General features: G+C 37.7%; 1 protein-coding gene across 2 annotated transcripts in view; it reads right to left on the bottom strand.

Annotated features, from left to right (window-relative positions):
• Ctsc (cathepsin C) overlaps positions 1 to 13459 on the bottom strand; it is a 33438-nt gene that overhangs the window by 17289 nt on the left and 2690 nt on the right. The window contains exons 2-4 of one of the 2 annotated variants that reach the window (XM_036208851.1): positions 13302 to 13453; positions 8077 to 8161; positions 3893 to 6469 (exon numbers count right to left, since the gene is read on the bottom strand). In XM_036208851.1, coding sequence (XP_036064744.1) covers positions 6459 to 6469; positions 8077 to 8161; positions 13302 to 13453 — 248 coding nt within the window. In that variant the 3' untranslated portion in view covers positions 3893 to 6458. Of the gene's footprint in view, positions 1 to 3892; positions 6470 to 8076; positions 8162 to 13301; positions 13454 to 13459 lie in introns of those variants that run through there. The other variant, XM_036208843.1, reaches the window with a different exon arrangement.

The following is a 13459-nucleotide window of genomic DNA, read 5'->3' as shown; positions in this document are numbered from 1 at the left end:
AACATTTTGCATGATTAATAAGTACTATTGAGAAAAGGTGAGCCAACCAAGGATTGGGAAAACTGGGTAATGTGCCTCCTACTGTAGACAGGTTTCTTGGACTCCTGAGAAGCTTAGCCATCTAGTAATTCATTGCATACAGCTTCTTTTCTGTGACAAAGGCAGAAATCCTCTTATTTTATAAATACTGTGCAGTCTCCTTATCCATCCTAGGGGTCCAAGACAATATAGAAATAATATCTCAGAGGGCAGAAATGAAAGATCTAAGAAGTTTGTTAAACTAGAGTTTAACACCAGCCACTCCTACAACCAAACACTGTTCCCTATAATAAGCAGTGTTTCCTCATAAACAGCTCTTTCACAAAAAGCTAGAGTGGCCAATGACACAGAGGCGAAAAGCCAGAAAATACAGAAAATAGGCTAAGTTCCCACTGTTTCTTCCATCGGTGTCTTCCCAACATAGATAAGGAGCAATATTTCTCCATTGTAGTACAGGGTTTCCTGCAAAGATTGAGGGTAGGCAGAGGTCACAACTAATGCTCATTTGTTGCTTTTTCTTTCTTTAATCCACTGGATGCTCTGAAAACACTCCAAATTAGCTGACTCAACAGAGCTTCACACTGTGGCCCATGACTATTTCCAACTCTGCCATTCTTGCCAAGGGCTTACTACTGCAGAGCAGAGGTGAAGGATACAAACCTAAGACCTTGAAGGCTTGGAAAGTCTAGACAGAATCCAGGTCTGCTGCTTTGGGCCTGTAGGATCCTGTGTCAGTGTCTTCCACCTGTCCTTTCACTGGGAAAGTGGGGTTGATAGACACAGATTCCATCCCACAGACTGTGTTTATGTATTCTCCCTCAGGAAACCTCTGTCTATTCTTCTCCAAAAGACATAAATAAGCATTGCAAAAATGAGATTGTTTATTTACTATCTAGGAAGCCGTGTGGCAGTAGAAAGCAATTAATTATTGAATGAATCAGTAAGCAAAAAATGAATGAAAAAGAACAAGTCTTATTAAGACTGATTTCAGCATGGACTTACAAATTTCAGAAAAGGTAAGGAATTAATAATTAATAGCAGAGTTGTGATGCCAAGTCACCCAAGAGCTGGAAAGCAAACAGTTTCTTCAGGAACACCCACTCTCCTCTCCAAGTCTGTCTATGCTGCAAATTCAGGTTCACCTAGAAGTCCCAAACCTTCCCTTAGAACTCTCAACCTGTACAATCTCATTTCTGTGGTTCTACATAAAATTAGCAAAATCTGGCAAATAATTGTTACTGCAGACACTTTATATACCCTGGAGCAATTTTTTAAAAACCTACAAGTTGGTTATTATAACTAAAATCCTCCAAATGTCACCCTGTTGAAGGCAGGGCATGGTGGCACAGACAGAGCAGGCCTGTACAGTGCAGCTCAAAGAGGTGGGAATGAGGAATTAATCAGGTTAGCTCAAAAGTCAAATGCTAGAAATCTTAACCTGAGGGACCTCCCCAGAGGGAGTCTATTATTTCCTTGATTTGAAAGTTCTCAGGGTCTCTTCCAGCTACAGTGAACTCTTAATGTTCGTGAGGATTAAGAGGCTGAAATTTTGGCCACATTATCCCATAATAAGTGTAGTCAATTTTCTCCCCTGAAAGAAGTTTTTCATTTGTATAAACATTGGCCTCTGAAGACTGGCTTGCATGGATGAGACAATTTAAGTTTCCACTCACATTTGCCAATTCCTACTGCAACAAATAGAGAATTTTCTACAATTCAAAGGCCTTTCAACATGTAGCACTTAAGTTCAGAGAACTACTATCCCAGGCCTTCTTCTTTTCCTCCTCCTTCTTCTTCTTTCTCCTCTTCTCCTCCTCCTCCTCCTCTTCCTTCTAAGTTCCTATTAAATTGTCACATATTCTCTAATATCCTTCCTAATCCCCACGTGCACCACCACCACCATGGTTTCATCAACTCTCTTAGCTCTATCTGTTAATACTGACCTGCTGGGGATAGTTTATAACTTAAGCTATTTATCCTATAACTTCTTTACTGTTTTCTGATACTTTAAAGAATTTTTTAAGGCACTAAAATATCCTTCCCTTGCTTCTCTGGATATACTTTACAGCAAATATTTGAATGCTTGTTTCCCATAGTACACTGGTCAAGAGAACCAACAATCAACAGTTTTGTTTTTTAAATTCTAGTTCTGTTACCATTCACGCAGCTTTGAGTAAGTTACAGTTGGGGCCTCTATCTCTGTTTTTTAACTGAAATGGGCAAGATAGACATGACTGATTCTACTTTGCTGGATTGCTAGGAAGGATTAAAAATAATACTGAAGTTTAAAGAATTTTACACGTTTAAAAATAAGCTTCCCGAAAGTAACAATATAAGCAAGTATAAACAATTGTGAAGGCAACAGAAAAGTGACTAAGACATCATCTGTTGCTGTTGCTGGGTGGATATATAGGTAACAAAGTTGTTTAACACTTTATGAGTTCAGACAACTTCTACTTCCTTTCAAATTGTCAACTGAGCTGTTTCTTTCTTTAAAAGACTGGTAGTGGTGCACACCTAAGTCACAGAACTCCATAGGCTCCTGCAACGCAAATTTAGGCAGTAACACACTAGCATCGTTTTTGGAAACAAGGTTACAATAGTGACTTTCTTTCATTATTAGTGAAATCATCTGAAACAACTTATTAAAATACACACTGTTCATTTAATCATTTAATATCTCATATGCATTATAACATTACTATAGTAGTCCACTCAGGCAGTTTTAAAAGATGTCTATACAAATCGTAAAATAAATAAAAATCTGGACATGGAAGCCTCATCTACCATATTGATTTATTACTTCACAGAGCAGTATCTCAGAGATGTTTGAGAACTGAATGATAAACATATTTATGGAGATTTCTGACATCTGAGCAACACTGAAAAACCAGGAAAGGTTACTCAACTTTTTGCCTTTCTTTTCCTCCCTTGTAGATAGTGACATTAATGCAAAGTAAATTGCTTCATTTGCTGCTTTGTTCACAGTGTGAAGAAAGTGTTAAGAAACAATGAGGCTAATTTGACCAAATCCACATTTGGCTAAATCCCTCCGACTACCATAGCTCCCTTGGAAAGAAGCAAACTTCCCCAATTCTGTTCCAAGAATAAGCATCGGCTTTCTGCCCACTAACAAGACTAAACAGTTTAAGAAGTTGAATTTTAATCAAATGCAAAGTTGCCAGGAAGTTGCAACCAAATTATGATACATTTTAAATGAAAAATATTGGCATTTAGATTCAAATATAAGAATGGAAGATGTTAAATTTGATTATTACCTATGCTGAAGACACTCGGTTTAAGCTTAAAAGAAAACCCAGAAATAGCTAAGAAAACTACCATATACCACTCAGCAAAGTGGTCAGCATCCTTGGGTTCATTCTCAGTGCCTTGTTCACAGAATCTCAGCTATGGGGTTGAAAGAAAAGATGAAAGCCCATTAAACTGTTAATTAGTCCCAACTCCTTCCTATGCTCAGCATAGGTAGGGCATAGCCTAGCCTCTTCCAGGCTAGTTAAAACAGAAACCACCACAGACATAAAAGTCTCTCTTTTCCTAGGCCACAAATTAAGTCATAGCTCCAAAAGCTGGAACTTTACTATTTTAAGCTTAGAGCCCTTTTTGGATTTGTAAGTCAAGAAGTTTTAGGCATAGGTAAATGAATACACACACACACACACACACACACACACACACACACACACCACAAAAGTGAGTCTGATCTCTTTTCTATTAAATCATTAACAAACAGCCCAAGGGCCTGCCATAACCTCTAAGGGCACGAAGGTAAGAATATTTAAGAAACATCAATAAAAACAATACCACAATGAGGTATTTTTTCAAGCTTCTTTCTTAAAGAATTATTTATTAAACTCATTATTTTCATGCTATTTGACACACATTGTATGATACACAGGAATACAGTATTCTGTAATACAGAGTCAATAATCCCTTCTCTTACAGAGCAGAAGGGAAGACAAACAGGCAATTATGACAAACAATGCTAAGCATTTGTGTACTGTGAGCCCTTTTGGCACATACCTACAATTTTGTGCCCACTAATTTGCTCCTATAAACATTTAGAAACCAAATTACACAGAGAAATATATAAAAAAAATTTCTATAGCAAGTACATCTGTGTGTGTAGCCAACAATATTTATAGACCTTGAAAATCAGCTTTAAAATATAGAACTCTCTGAAGGCTCTGAAGGCAGGAAACTTGATAATATTTCCTAGAACAGAAAACTAAAGATATAGCGCCACCCCTGGCCAAAGTTTCCAGAAGCCAAGAAAAGTGATGCTTTGTGTGTTGGTTTGAATGAGGATGCCCTCCCCTGCCACAGGCTCATCTAAGTAAATATTTTGTCCCTACTTAGTTGAACTGCTTGGGAAGGATTAGCACGGATGGCCTTGTTAGAAGAGGTGTGTCACTAGAGGTGGGTTTTAAGGTTTCAGAAGACTGGCCAGTTCCCAGTTAGCTCTCTCTGCCTAGAGTTTGTGACTTAAGATGTGAGCTCTAAACCATTCTTTTACTCCACCATCATAGTCTCTAGCCCTTTGAAACTGTAAGCTAAATTAAACAGTTTCTTTTATGGGTCTCCTTAGTCTTGGTCTTTTATAATAGCAATAAAATTGTAGCTGACACTTTGCAGGCTAGTATTACTTGTAAAAAGTCTGCAGAAAGAAAAGTGAGTTCACTCCCCCAGACCTATAAAGTTCTATTTGCATTAGGTTCTGAAGATAAAAGAGAGAAAAGCGGATGTGCATCCCAGAAGATAAGACACCAGACCATTCCTCTACAAGTACAAGCCAGAGGTACCTACAGGGGACAAAGGGAACCATTATTGGCCTCTCTCCCAGTAATGGAGTGGCAACCACAATCTAGATTTTGGAGATTATTGGAACCAGAGGCAGGATGAGAAAAAAATATCAACAACCCAGTAAATCTGACATGGCATAAAACTGTCATGATGATTCACAGATCACAAATCTTCTGAGCTTACTGAGCCACAGGAGAGAAGCCCAGTGGACAACATGGACTATGTACACATGCACCTTTAGATCTTCCAAGTCAGTTCTAAACCAAATGAGAAGGAAATGACTCCACTGCTCAGCAGGAAAGAGCTAAAAGATAGCAATCAGGCTGAACAATAGTGCAATTAAGAAAAGTCAATTTCACAAGGGATTTCTTTGGGGTTTCTACTTCAGTTTAAAAGCTTGCAAAGGGGAAAAGACAAGTTAGTGTTACCTGATGACTGAAAAGACTCTGGTTTAAAGCAAGAAAGTGAGTGGGTTCAGTGGTAAGGAAGCCTAAACCGGGTCCTAAGACTCCAGTAACAACCAATGCGATCTACACTCCATCCCATTAACTTAACCTCTCGATGTTTATGTGCTGGAATGCACCAGAAAAACTACCCAAATGTGGTTCTAAATACCATTTACTTTGTTAAGACAGCTTTTCTTTTACTTTTTAGCCCCAGGGAAGTCCTTAGGTTTGAAAGATTAGGAGTAGCATTTTACAGTCAGAAACGATGTGAGCTTAAGCTTTATAAGAGGTCAACCATTGCTATGTGTAAAAGGAAACTAGTCCCATCTATTTTATAGGAGTTTCAGACTCATAGTATGTCAACTTAGCTAGCACCTAATCTAAAAAACAAGTGAAGAAACAGAAGAGAAAAAGAAGTAAAGAAAGGTGAAGAGAAAAACAATAGAAAAAGAAAAGTATTAACTACATCATCTTTCTTGCTGGGGGTGCTTCAGGTCCACTGTCTGCAAGAAGATATACCTTTTAGTATTTGGCTAAGAAAACATCTTTCTGCCTTCTATGTGGCTTCCATGGGACCATCTTCCCTCCGATAGCCAACATCTGTCCATTTCAGGTCATCTCAAAGCCTTCTTTTCGTCTACGTTAGGTTTGGGAATTACTCAAGGTAATTAAAGAAAGTGAAGGTACCCAGAAAGAGACAAGTTAATTGTGAGTAAAATTTTCACTGTGATAAAATATAGGCAAAAAATGTCCCCACACCCAAACCCCAAAATACCTAGTTTGGGGAAAAGATTTTAACATGACGGTTTTCAACTAAGACAAGAAAGAAATCATTTCTCTTATGAAAACACTAAATGCTGAAGCCCCTTGAGACTTCATCTCTTCCACAGTATTTTTCTTTTATTCTGTGCAGTTTCTGGTTGTTCACATTCCACAGTGGTGATTACTGTTTTCCAAGGAAACGTTCAGGGTGGCAGCTGCCTTGGAGGTAGGTCACCAGGACTCCTCTGCATTTTACATGCAAACAGATTCCAGAAGGGACTGTAGCTGCCATGGCCTCTGCTAGCTGCTAGAGGTAGATCCAAGTCTTTGGCCTCTTAAACCAAAGTCTGTTCTTGGCTGCAGTATTAAAAGAGCCTCTCAACAGACGATCTATTTAATAACTACAAAACAAAAACTAGGGTTACAAGCCAACAAAGATCACACCATCTTTTAACACTTTATCACAGTAGCCTTTGTTAAGTCAAAAGAGAAAAGCAATACCAGCACTAATACATTAGGTGTTGGTAGCTATTGAGCTCAATACTGAAAAAACATGTATTATGCATGCAGGCAACATGCTTGCAAAGCACATGCATCTGAAAATGACTGCTTCTCTAAAAAGCCAATGTGATTTTAAAGTATACTAAAGCAACAAACTAAGTCCTAGCAGCTTAGGCCCATAGCATGCTGTCTCCTACAAATGTAAATGTAGTCCTAACATTGCTTGGATGTATGCATAAGTACCAGGGTATATGCCCCACTTATGAAACAAAGGTTAGGGTTTAACTTTTCTGCTGGTTGATGCTTCCCCAGAAGCAGAAGGAAGTTTGAAGAGATTTAGGGCAGAATTTCATAAACTGTATTGGGAAACCAGTGGATCCATTTTGGGGTGATTTCTCATTCAATCTTCCTCCTAAAGTGCCAACATGCAATATATTAAAAATTCTGTGCAGTTCCGAATTAAAGGGCAGTAATGTATTCTCTACTCATCCAGTTCTCTGAAGAACAGAGAAGGCACAGTTTATTTCTGTCACTGGTACTCTCACATTGAACTGGTTTTAGAGGATGCCTGACATTCTCTAAATTTGAGGAAGATGTAGTGACTGAACACTCTAAGAGCAGTTTCTTTCTGGTAATATGGACTGCTGCAGACCCATTACAAAGCCTGGGAAATGTGGCTACAGAGTAATGGTGGTGCTTTCGAGACCTGGTCTCATTTCTCTTTTTCCATCTGGCTTTCAGGACTAAGTAACCCAGAAAAGGAAGAAGGACAAGGAGAAACAAAACTATTTTAAAACACAAGAAAGGGTAAATCATTCCATTATTTGCTCATCACCCACTATCCCATCAAATCCTATGGGAACAATGATTGAAATACTTATTTTGAAAATATGAAGTGAATTAGCCAAGGGGAATCTTCCTTTTCCCAGTAAACATTCTATGCTTTTAGCAGAAGCTACTTTAAAAAAGATGAAAGACAACTTGGTGATGAGTGACCAGCATGCCAATTCATTTCATCTCTCTAAAAGATAGATACAAAAAATTGTGACCTCACTCCAGCCCCATAGCATGTGTCTCCTATACATTCATTCTGCTATAGTCCTAAGGCTGCTTGAATCTATGTCTTGGTACTAGGGTATATACTACACATGGTTCTTCCTTGAGGGAGTCTTTGGAGAAAAGAATAAACAAGCTAGGGAAGCTTAGTTACTTTACAAACTTCACGAAGTTGGTCTTCTCCTTTTTGGGTTCACATCTACTAAGGTCATAATTATGACTCTTGGGATTTGATGGTGCAATCAGAACACAGGAGAATGGAAAATTACATAAGACAGCTGAGAAGTTAAAGGTAGCAGAAAAGCAAGCTCAAGCAAGCATGCATAGGAAAACAACAATCTATGCATTCTCCCTTTCTCTGAAGAATAAATAGGCACTGATTTCCATAAGACAACAGGGCAGGAGAAAGCTGGCTTAACAATGAAGATAAAGATATTTCAATTGTGCTCACCCAGCTTGTTCTTCTGATGTGGCAAACCATATATTCCCACAGTTCCCAGCTGCATGAACAATTGACTGATAAAATCAGTGACATCCTATGAAGAGTTTGCATTGGTAAACTGAGTCATGACAAAAGTTCACATCAATAAGGAAATACACATGAGACATTCATCAAGATGCTTTTGATATCAACCCTCCATCAAAACTCTTAAAAGTGAATCTCAAGTTTTAAAAATTAACCCTGTGCTTAATATATAGAATTTATATTTTTTAAAGGTACATCTACTGCAAAATAATCCTTCTAAAGTTGTTTTATCTTAAAAATAAACCCAGAAGGCACAGTGAAAAAATTAGTACACAGTTCTCAAATCCTTTATTATGAAAATACACTGACATTTCTGGTTGGGGTGAATAGTTTGACACTTACAAATTTCTGGCAAACAAACTGTGGAATTAGAAACCTAACATGGGCTTCTCAATATGTTGGCCTAGATCTAAGAAATAGCTTGCTTTATGAATCTAGTGGTGGTGGTGTCTATCATTATTATTATTATTATTATTATTATTATTACTATTATTATTATTATATTAATTTGTTATTATATAATTCAATTAAAACTGGAGGGCAAAAGAAAGCACTCAATAATCAGGAAGTTTAGCTTGATTACCACAAAAAAAAAAAAAAAAAAAAAACATGCAAAGCCATAACAAGGGTCCAGTGAGATGGCTCAGTGAGTAACAGTGATTGCTGCCAAACCTATAAACCTGAGTTCAATTCCCAGAACCCTCATTGTGGACAGAAGGAACCACAGGTTCCTTCCATAGGTTGCCTTCTGACTACATAGGATCTGTGACCCACAATTGCCTCCCCAACCCCCACCATTACCCACAACCCCCACAAAATAAAGAAATATAACAAAAATATTAATCCACAATAAATCTATTTTCCCCTCTATATTTTTTTCACCCTTTGAATAACTATCTTCAAAACAAGATGAGGTTCTTTTTCTACCCCTCTCTTCTCCACTGACTCACAGAAGATAAAATGAGAAAACTGAAGAGTTAGTAACTTGTTCTCCTTGAAGACATTGTTTGGGGCTTAGTTTGTTTACATGTCCTCTAGACAGCTTGCTTGGGGTTGTCATGCAATGGAGTTTTATACAGCTGGTCATAAAAACTGATGAAAGCGCATAAAAACACAAGGGAAGGAAAAGGAGCTACCACCAGTGTCATAAAGTCAGACATGATCACAGCTGTTTACATTCTGCCTGGTTTTGTCTCATTGTTCTTTTATAGGAGGCCAGCTGCTTTGTAATATGCAGATACCTCACAGAGGTGTAACTGTGCCACGGGGACCTGGAGAGCCGAAGGAGAACTGTTTTACAATCAACAGTGTTGGCCATGCCTGCAGAGAGGAGCCTCACTTCTGGGCTCTCAAAGGCAACTCCCCAGAAGTTTCCGTTCTATCACAAGCCTAATGATTCTATTTTGTTTTACAGGAGGTTGTAAAGGCTTAGGAGCCTGCCTGGATGGGAGTTCAGGTCAGAGACTGCCTTGAAGAAACAGAAAAAAAAGAGAACCTTTAAAAACACATAGTCAGTGTTTTCTGTTCAACTTGAACTATTCAAGCTTGAAGGCATTTGCAAAACCACAGAGAGACTAGTCCTATTTCAGCCTAACATATTTTAAGTAACTAAAAGCCAAACTTTTTCTTCATTTTTTAAAAATAGTTTAGGAATCTTCCTGTCATGAGAAATGTTTCAGCTAATGCCTGAATAAGATGTGAACAATGCAAAGTGCCAGCAAAAAGACTGACATTAGTCACCCCACGCCTAGTGGGAATTCAGAAAATGGTGGGGAGGCCATGTCTGCTGTTGTACCGTAGGACACAAAAGAAAGAACTGATGAACATCCTGCACATAGACACTACCTACTCAATAAACTGGCAGGACAGCAGTCAGAAATCTAAGAACTGCACATTTCACAGATGTAATGGGAAACACATGCTATGGTCTTAGGTGTGTTAATGAAAAGATCTGGAAATCCAACTGTTTTGTAGAAGAATAATGAACAGAATTGCAATGGCAGGCACATGCAGTAAACTTTTGTTAGATATTCATGTAATTAGTTGGGTTGAGTAAATGTAGTTTATATATGACATTTAAAATTGATACTATTTATCCATTTTAAGCCAAGCCTTTTGGCCACACTTGTAACCCCAGGACATAGGAGACTAATACAGAATTTCAAGTTCAAGGTTAGCCTGGACAAGAAATCAAGAGCTTCTCTCAAAAATACAAAACAAATGAAAGACCAATTTTTAAATACTAGTTCAAAAACTATTTTCTGTGCCTTAGGAAAAAGTCCAAGTGTTTTAGTCAATGAACAGGTTTATTTTTGAGTCATGCATTCCTCAAAGTATGGTTTCCCAGCACTGTAGAAAATTCCCTAATGCTTGTGGTAAAATCCAACTAGCTTTGGGTTAACAAAGTCACCCAAAGTACTTGACTTTCCTTTTATATAGTCACTCCACTTTACAATTTCTCTTAAAATTTTAAACACTTTCCCCCAGTACTGCTGCTGTATTTGCTAATAAAAATGTTTTAAACCTTTACTTACTTATTATTATCATATAAGTATAGAGGAGTGTACATGGTACACATGTGGAGGTCAGAGGACAATTTTGTGGATCTCGATCTACCTTTCCACAGCTTCTGGGCTCTACCTCAGATCACCAGGTCTGTGCAGCAAACTTTGCAAGCTACGTTCATCTGGAAGTACTTGATTACATTAAAACATGTTTTAGAAACAAAAATCCTATATATGTTATTCCTGCTTGTTGAAAGTACTATCTTCATCACCAGATCTAATTAACCCCAGTGCTTGGTTTTTCTGCAGGGAAAGAAAACAAGGCCCTACTACAGGTTCTGGAAAATAGCCACTTTGAATGCACATATATAAAAAACCTAGTTGGGTAGGAACCATCTTCCTACTTAACAAGAGAATAAGCATCTGTCTAATACCATCCAGAGGTGTGTATGGGCACCTGTTAATCACTGACTAGACAATTACATATACATTGACAACACATTTAACTTTATATGGCTTTAAAATTAGTTCTTTTGACCTAATGTGATTAATATCCTCATGCTCTGGCAAAATATTCAACCTGCCTACATTGATTTGAGAAAAAAGGTACTGTTGTACTCCATTTCCTTCTTCAGCTGCCAGAGTCCCACTGTCTCTGATGATAAACACTGTGGGAAATTGCCCTAGTCTATTTCTGATTATGATACTTCTGGTAATTAAACGGTGATTTTACTGGTTTCCCCACCAGTATTTTGTAGTACCAGTAAATGGGTAGTTTTCTAAGACAAGTGAATCTACTTATATCCCATTCTCAACCTCTTAATAACTTATTCAACTTATTTCCAAACTAAGTTCAAGTTCACCTATTCCATTCATTCTTCATTTTTTAGCAAATAGAACTAAGCATTTCTTGCATGTCAATAAGAGATCGAAGAAGAAGACAACTACAAGGACAGCGAGTTATGGCACATCTCAGGGCTCATAATGGAAACTAAACATCGATTTTGTGCATTTGTTTGCCAAGTCCACAGGCAAATCAGATCTACAGACAAAGAACCCTGAAAGGAATGTGACTACACACGAGGCCTAAAAATCAATGGACATGCTAAAGTGGTCGAGGGAAAGACTGTGAAGCTTCAGCCCTACACAAAGAACTACAGGAAACTGAAGAATTCAGAGACAGCGAGAAAGTCTTCCTCAGGGAAGAGTACACCAAATATCATCATCGTACAGACTGAGAAGTTATGCTTGTATACTTACTAACGTGTGTGTGTGTAACAAGAAATAATGAAAAATAAAGGCCATGAATTTGAAAAGGAGAAAGGGTGGGTATATAGGAAGGTTTGGAGGAGGAAAGGGAAAGGGGAAATGATGTATTTCAAAAAAACAAACAAAAATCCAAGGCCCATTCAAATTGAGACCTAAACTCAGATTGAATACACCCACCACATAACTGAAACAAGAGATTCAAATACTGCTAGGATGGATTTCAGTACAGTGCTCAAGAGTTGTTATTAAAAATTGTTAGTAACTAGTCACATGGGCTCCTAACTAACAACTCCCAGACTGATTCTTACTATCTAGATAGTTCCTGGATAGGAATTAAACATTCTTCTGGATCTCTCCCTTTTCTTTCTTTATTTTACATTAAAGAGAAGTCTGTATTAAAATATTTCTGGAAGTTATTATTCCTAAGAAAATTGTTTGGCCCAGAATTCTATATGCTGGTGATAAATCATGTCACAAGAGAAATCAAACTTAGAGGTCAGGCCTGCATTCCTATGCTGTCTGTTACCACTTTTAACAGATGCATTCCCCAAGTTCCCAGAAGTCTCTATAAATGGTCTATTCTTACCAGATGCTTCAGCGGCTGCAAAGACTGTACATGAAAAATTCTGATATATATTCCATGTATAATGAGAAACAGCAGCTTCAGTTCCAGTTTACTTTAATCATTGAATACTAGGCCTATAGGGAAAGTTTCAACTCTTCCTTAAGAACACAGGAGAGCCACAGTCCCACCTACTTTAACCCAGCGAGTGCTTATACCTGGAAGCAGTGTGTTTGAATACACAGACAATGGTTCCTTACTAGTCGGAGATGTAAAATTCTAGCTATGTATGTCTTTTTCTTCAATCAGCCCAAGGAGCATAATGACTTTTATGCATTCTATTTCCTGCTCTAGCCAAATAAATTATTCACATTACCATATATAATACATTTTTATACTCCAATGAGTCCTTGAGGCCAATCTCTCAGAGCCAGCAGGTCATTATTAGAAGGATAGCATGAACTCCAGAAAGTGAAATTTATCATCTTCTTATCCTTCCTACAGATTCACTACAAAGCCAGAGACTAAGCAAACATTTAAAAGTACAAGTATAGTGATGCAAGAAATAAGAATTTTTCACACTTACCTATATATGTGAGTGTATGTATACATACATACATATACACAAAAGACTATACATTTTAAATGTACAACTTACTCAAATTTTAATTTTGAAGTGTCAATTTTACAATATGCAACTTGTCTTAGAAAACCAGCATCTATTCTGGTTATGTTCTTGGGCTAAAAGTAACACTCCAAGGAGTCTCTAATCAGGAGAAATTTTAGCAAAGAAATGACTGGAAACATAAACTAACCTTGAAAAAGGCAAACCATTTGTAGTCATTCAACACAATCTCGAAGCCTTGGTTGTAAATGAGGGTGAAATGTCCAGAATTGCCGAATTCATCATATGCTGTGTCCAACTTCTTAAGGTGTATCACAACCTGTACGTTTTCTTCTGTTGGTTCTAAAG

This window comes from Onychomys torridus, chromosome 1, assembly GCF_903995425.1.
Source record: "Onychomys torridus chromosome 1, mOncTor1.1, whole genome shotgun sequence".
In the NCBI taxonomy this organism is placed as follows: Eukaryota; Metazoa; Chordata; class Mammalia; order Rodentia; family Cricetidae; genus Onychomys; species Onychomys torridus.
The sequence above is the reverse complement of the archived record's forward strand: the minus strand, read 5'-3'. Positions and strand labels throughout refer to the sequence as shown.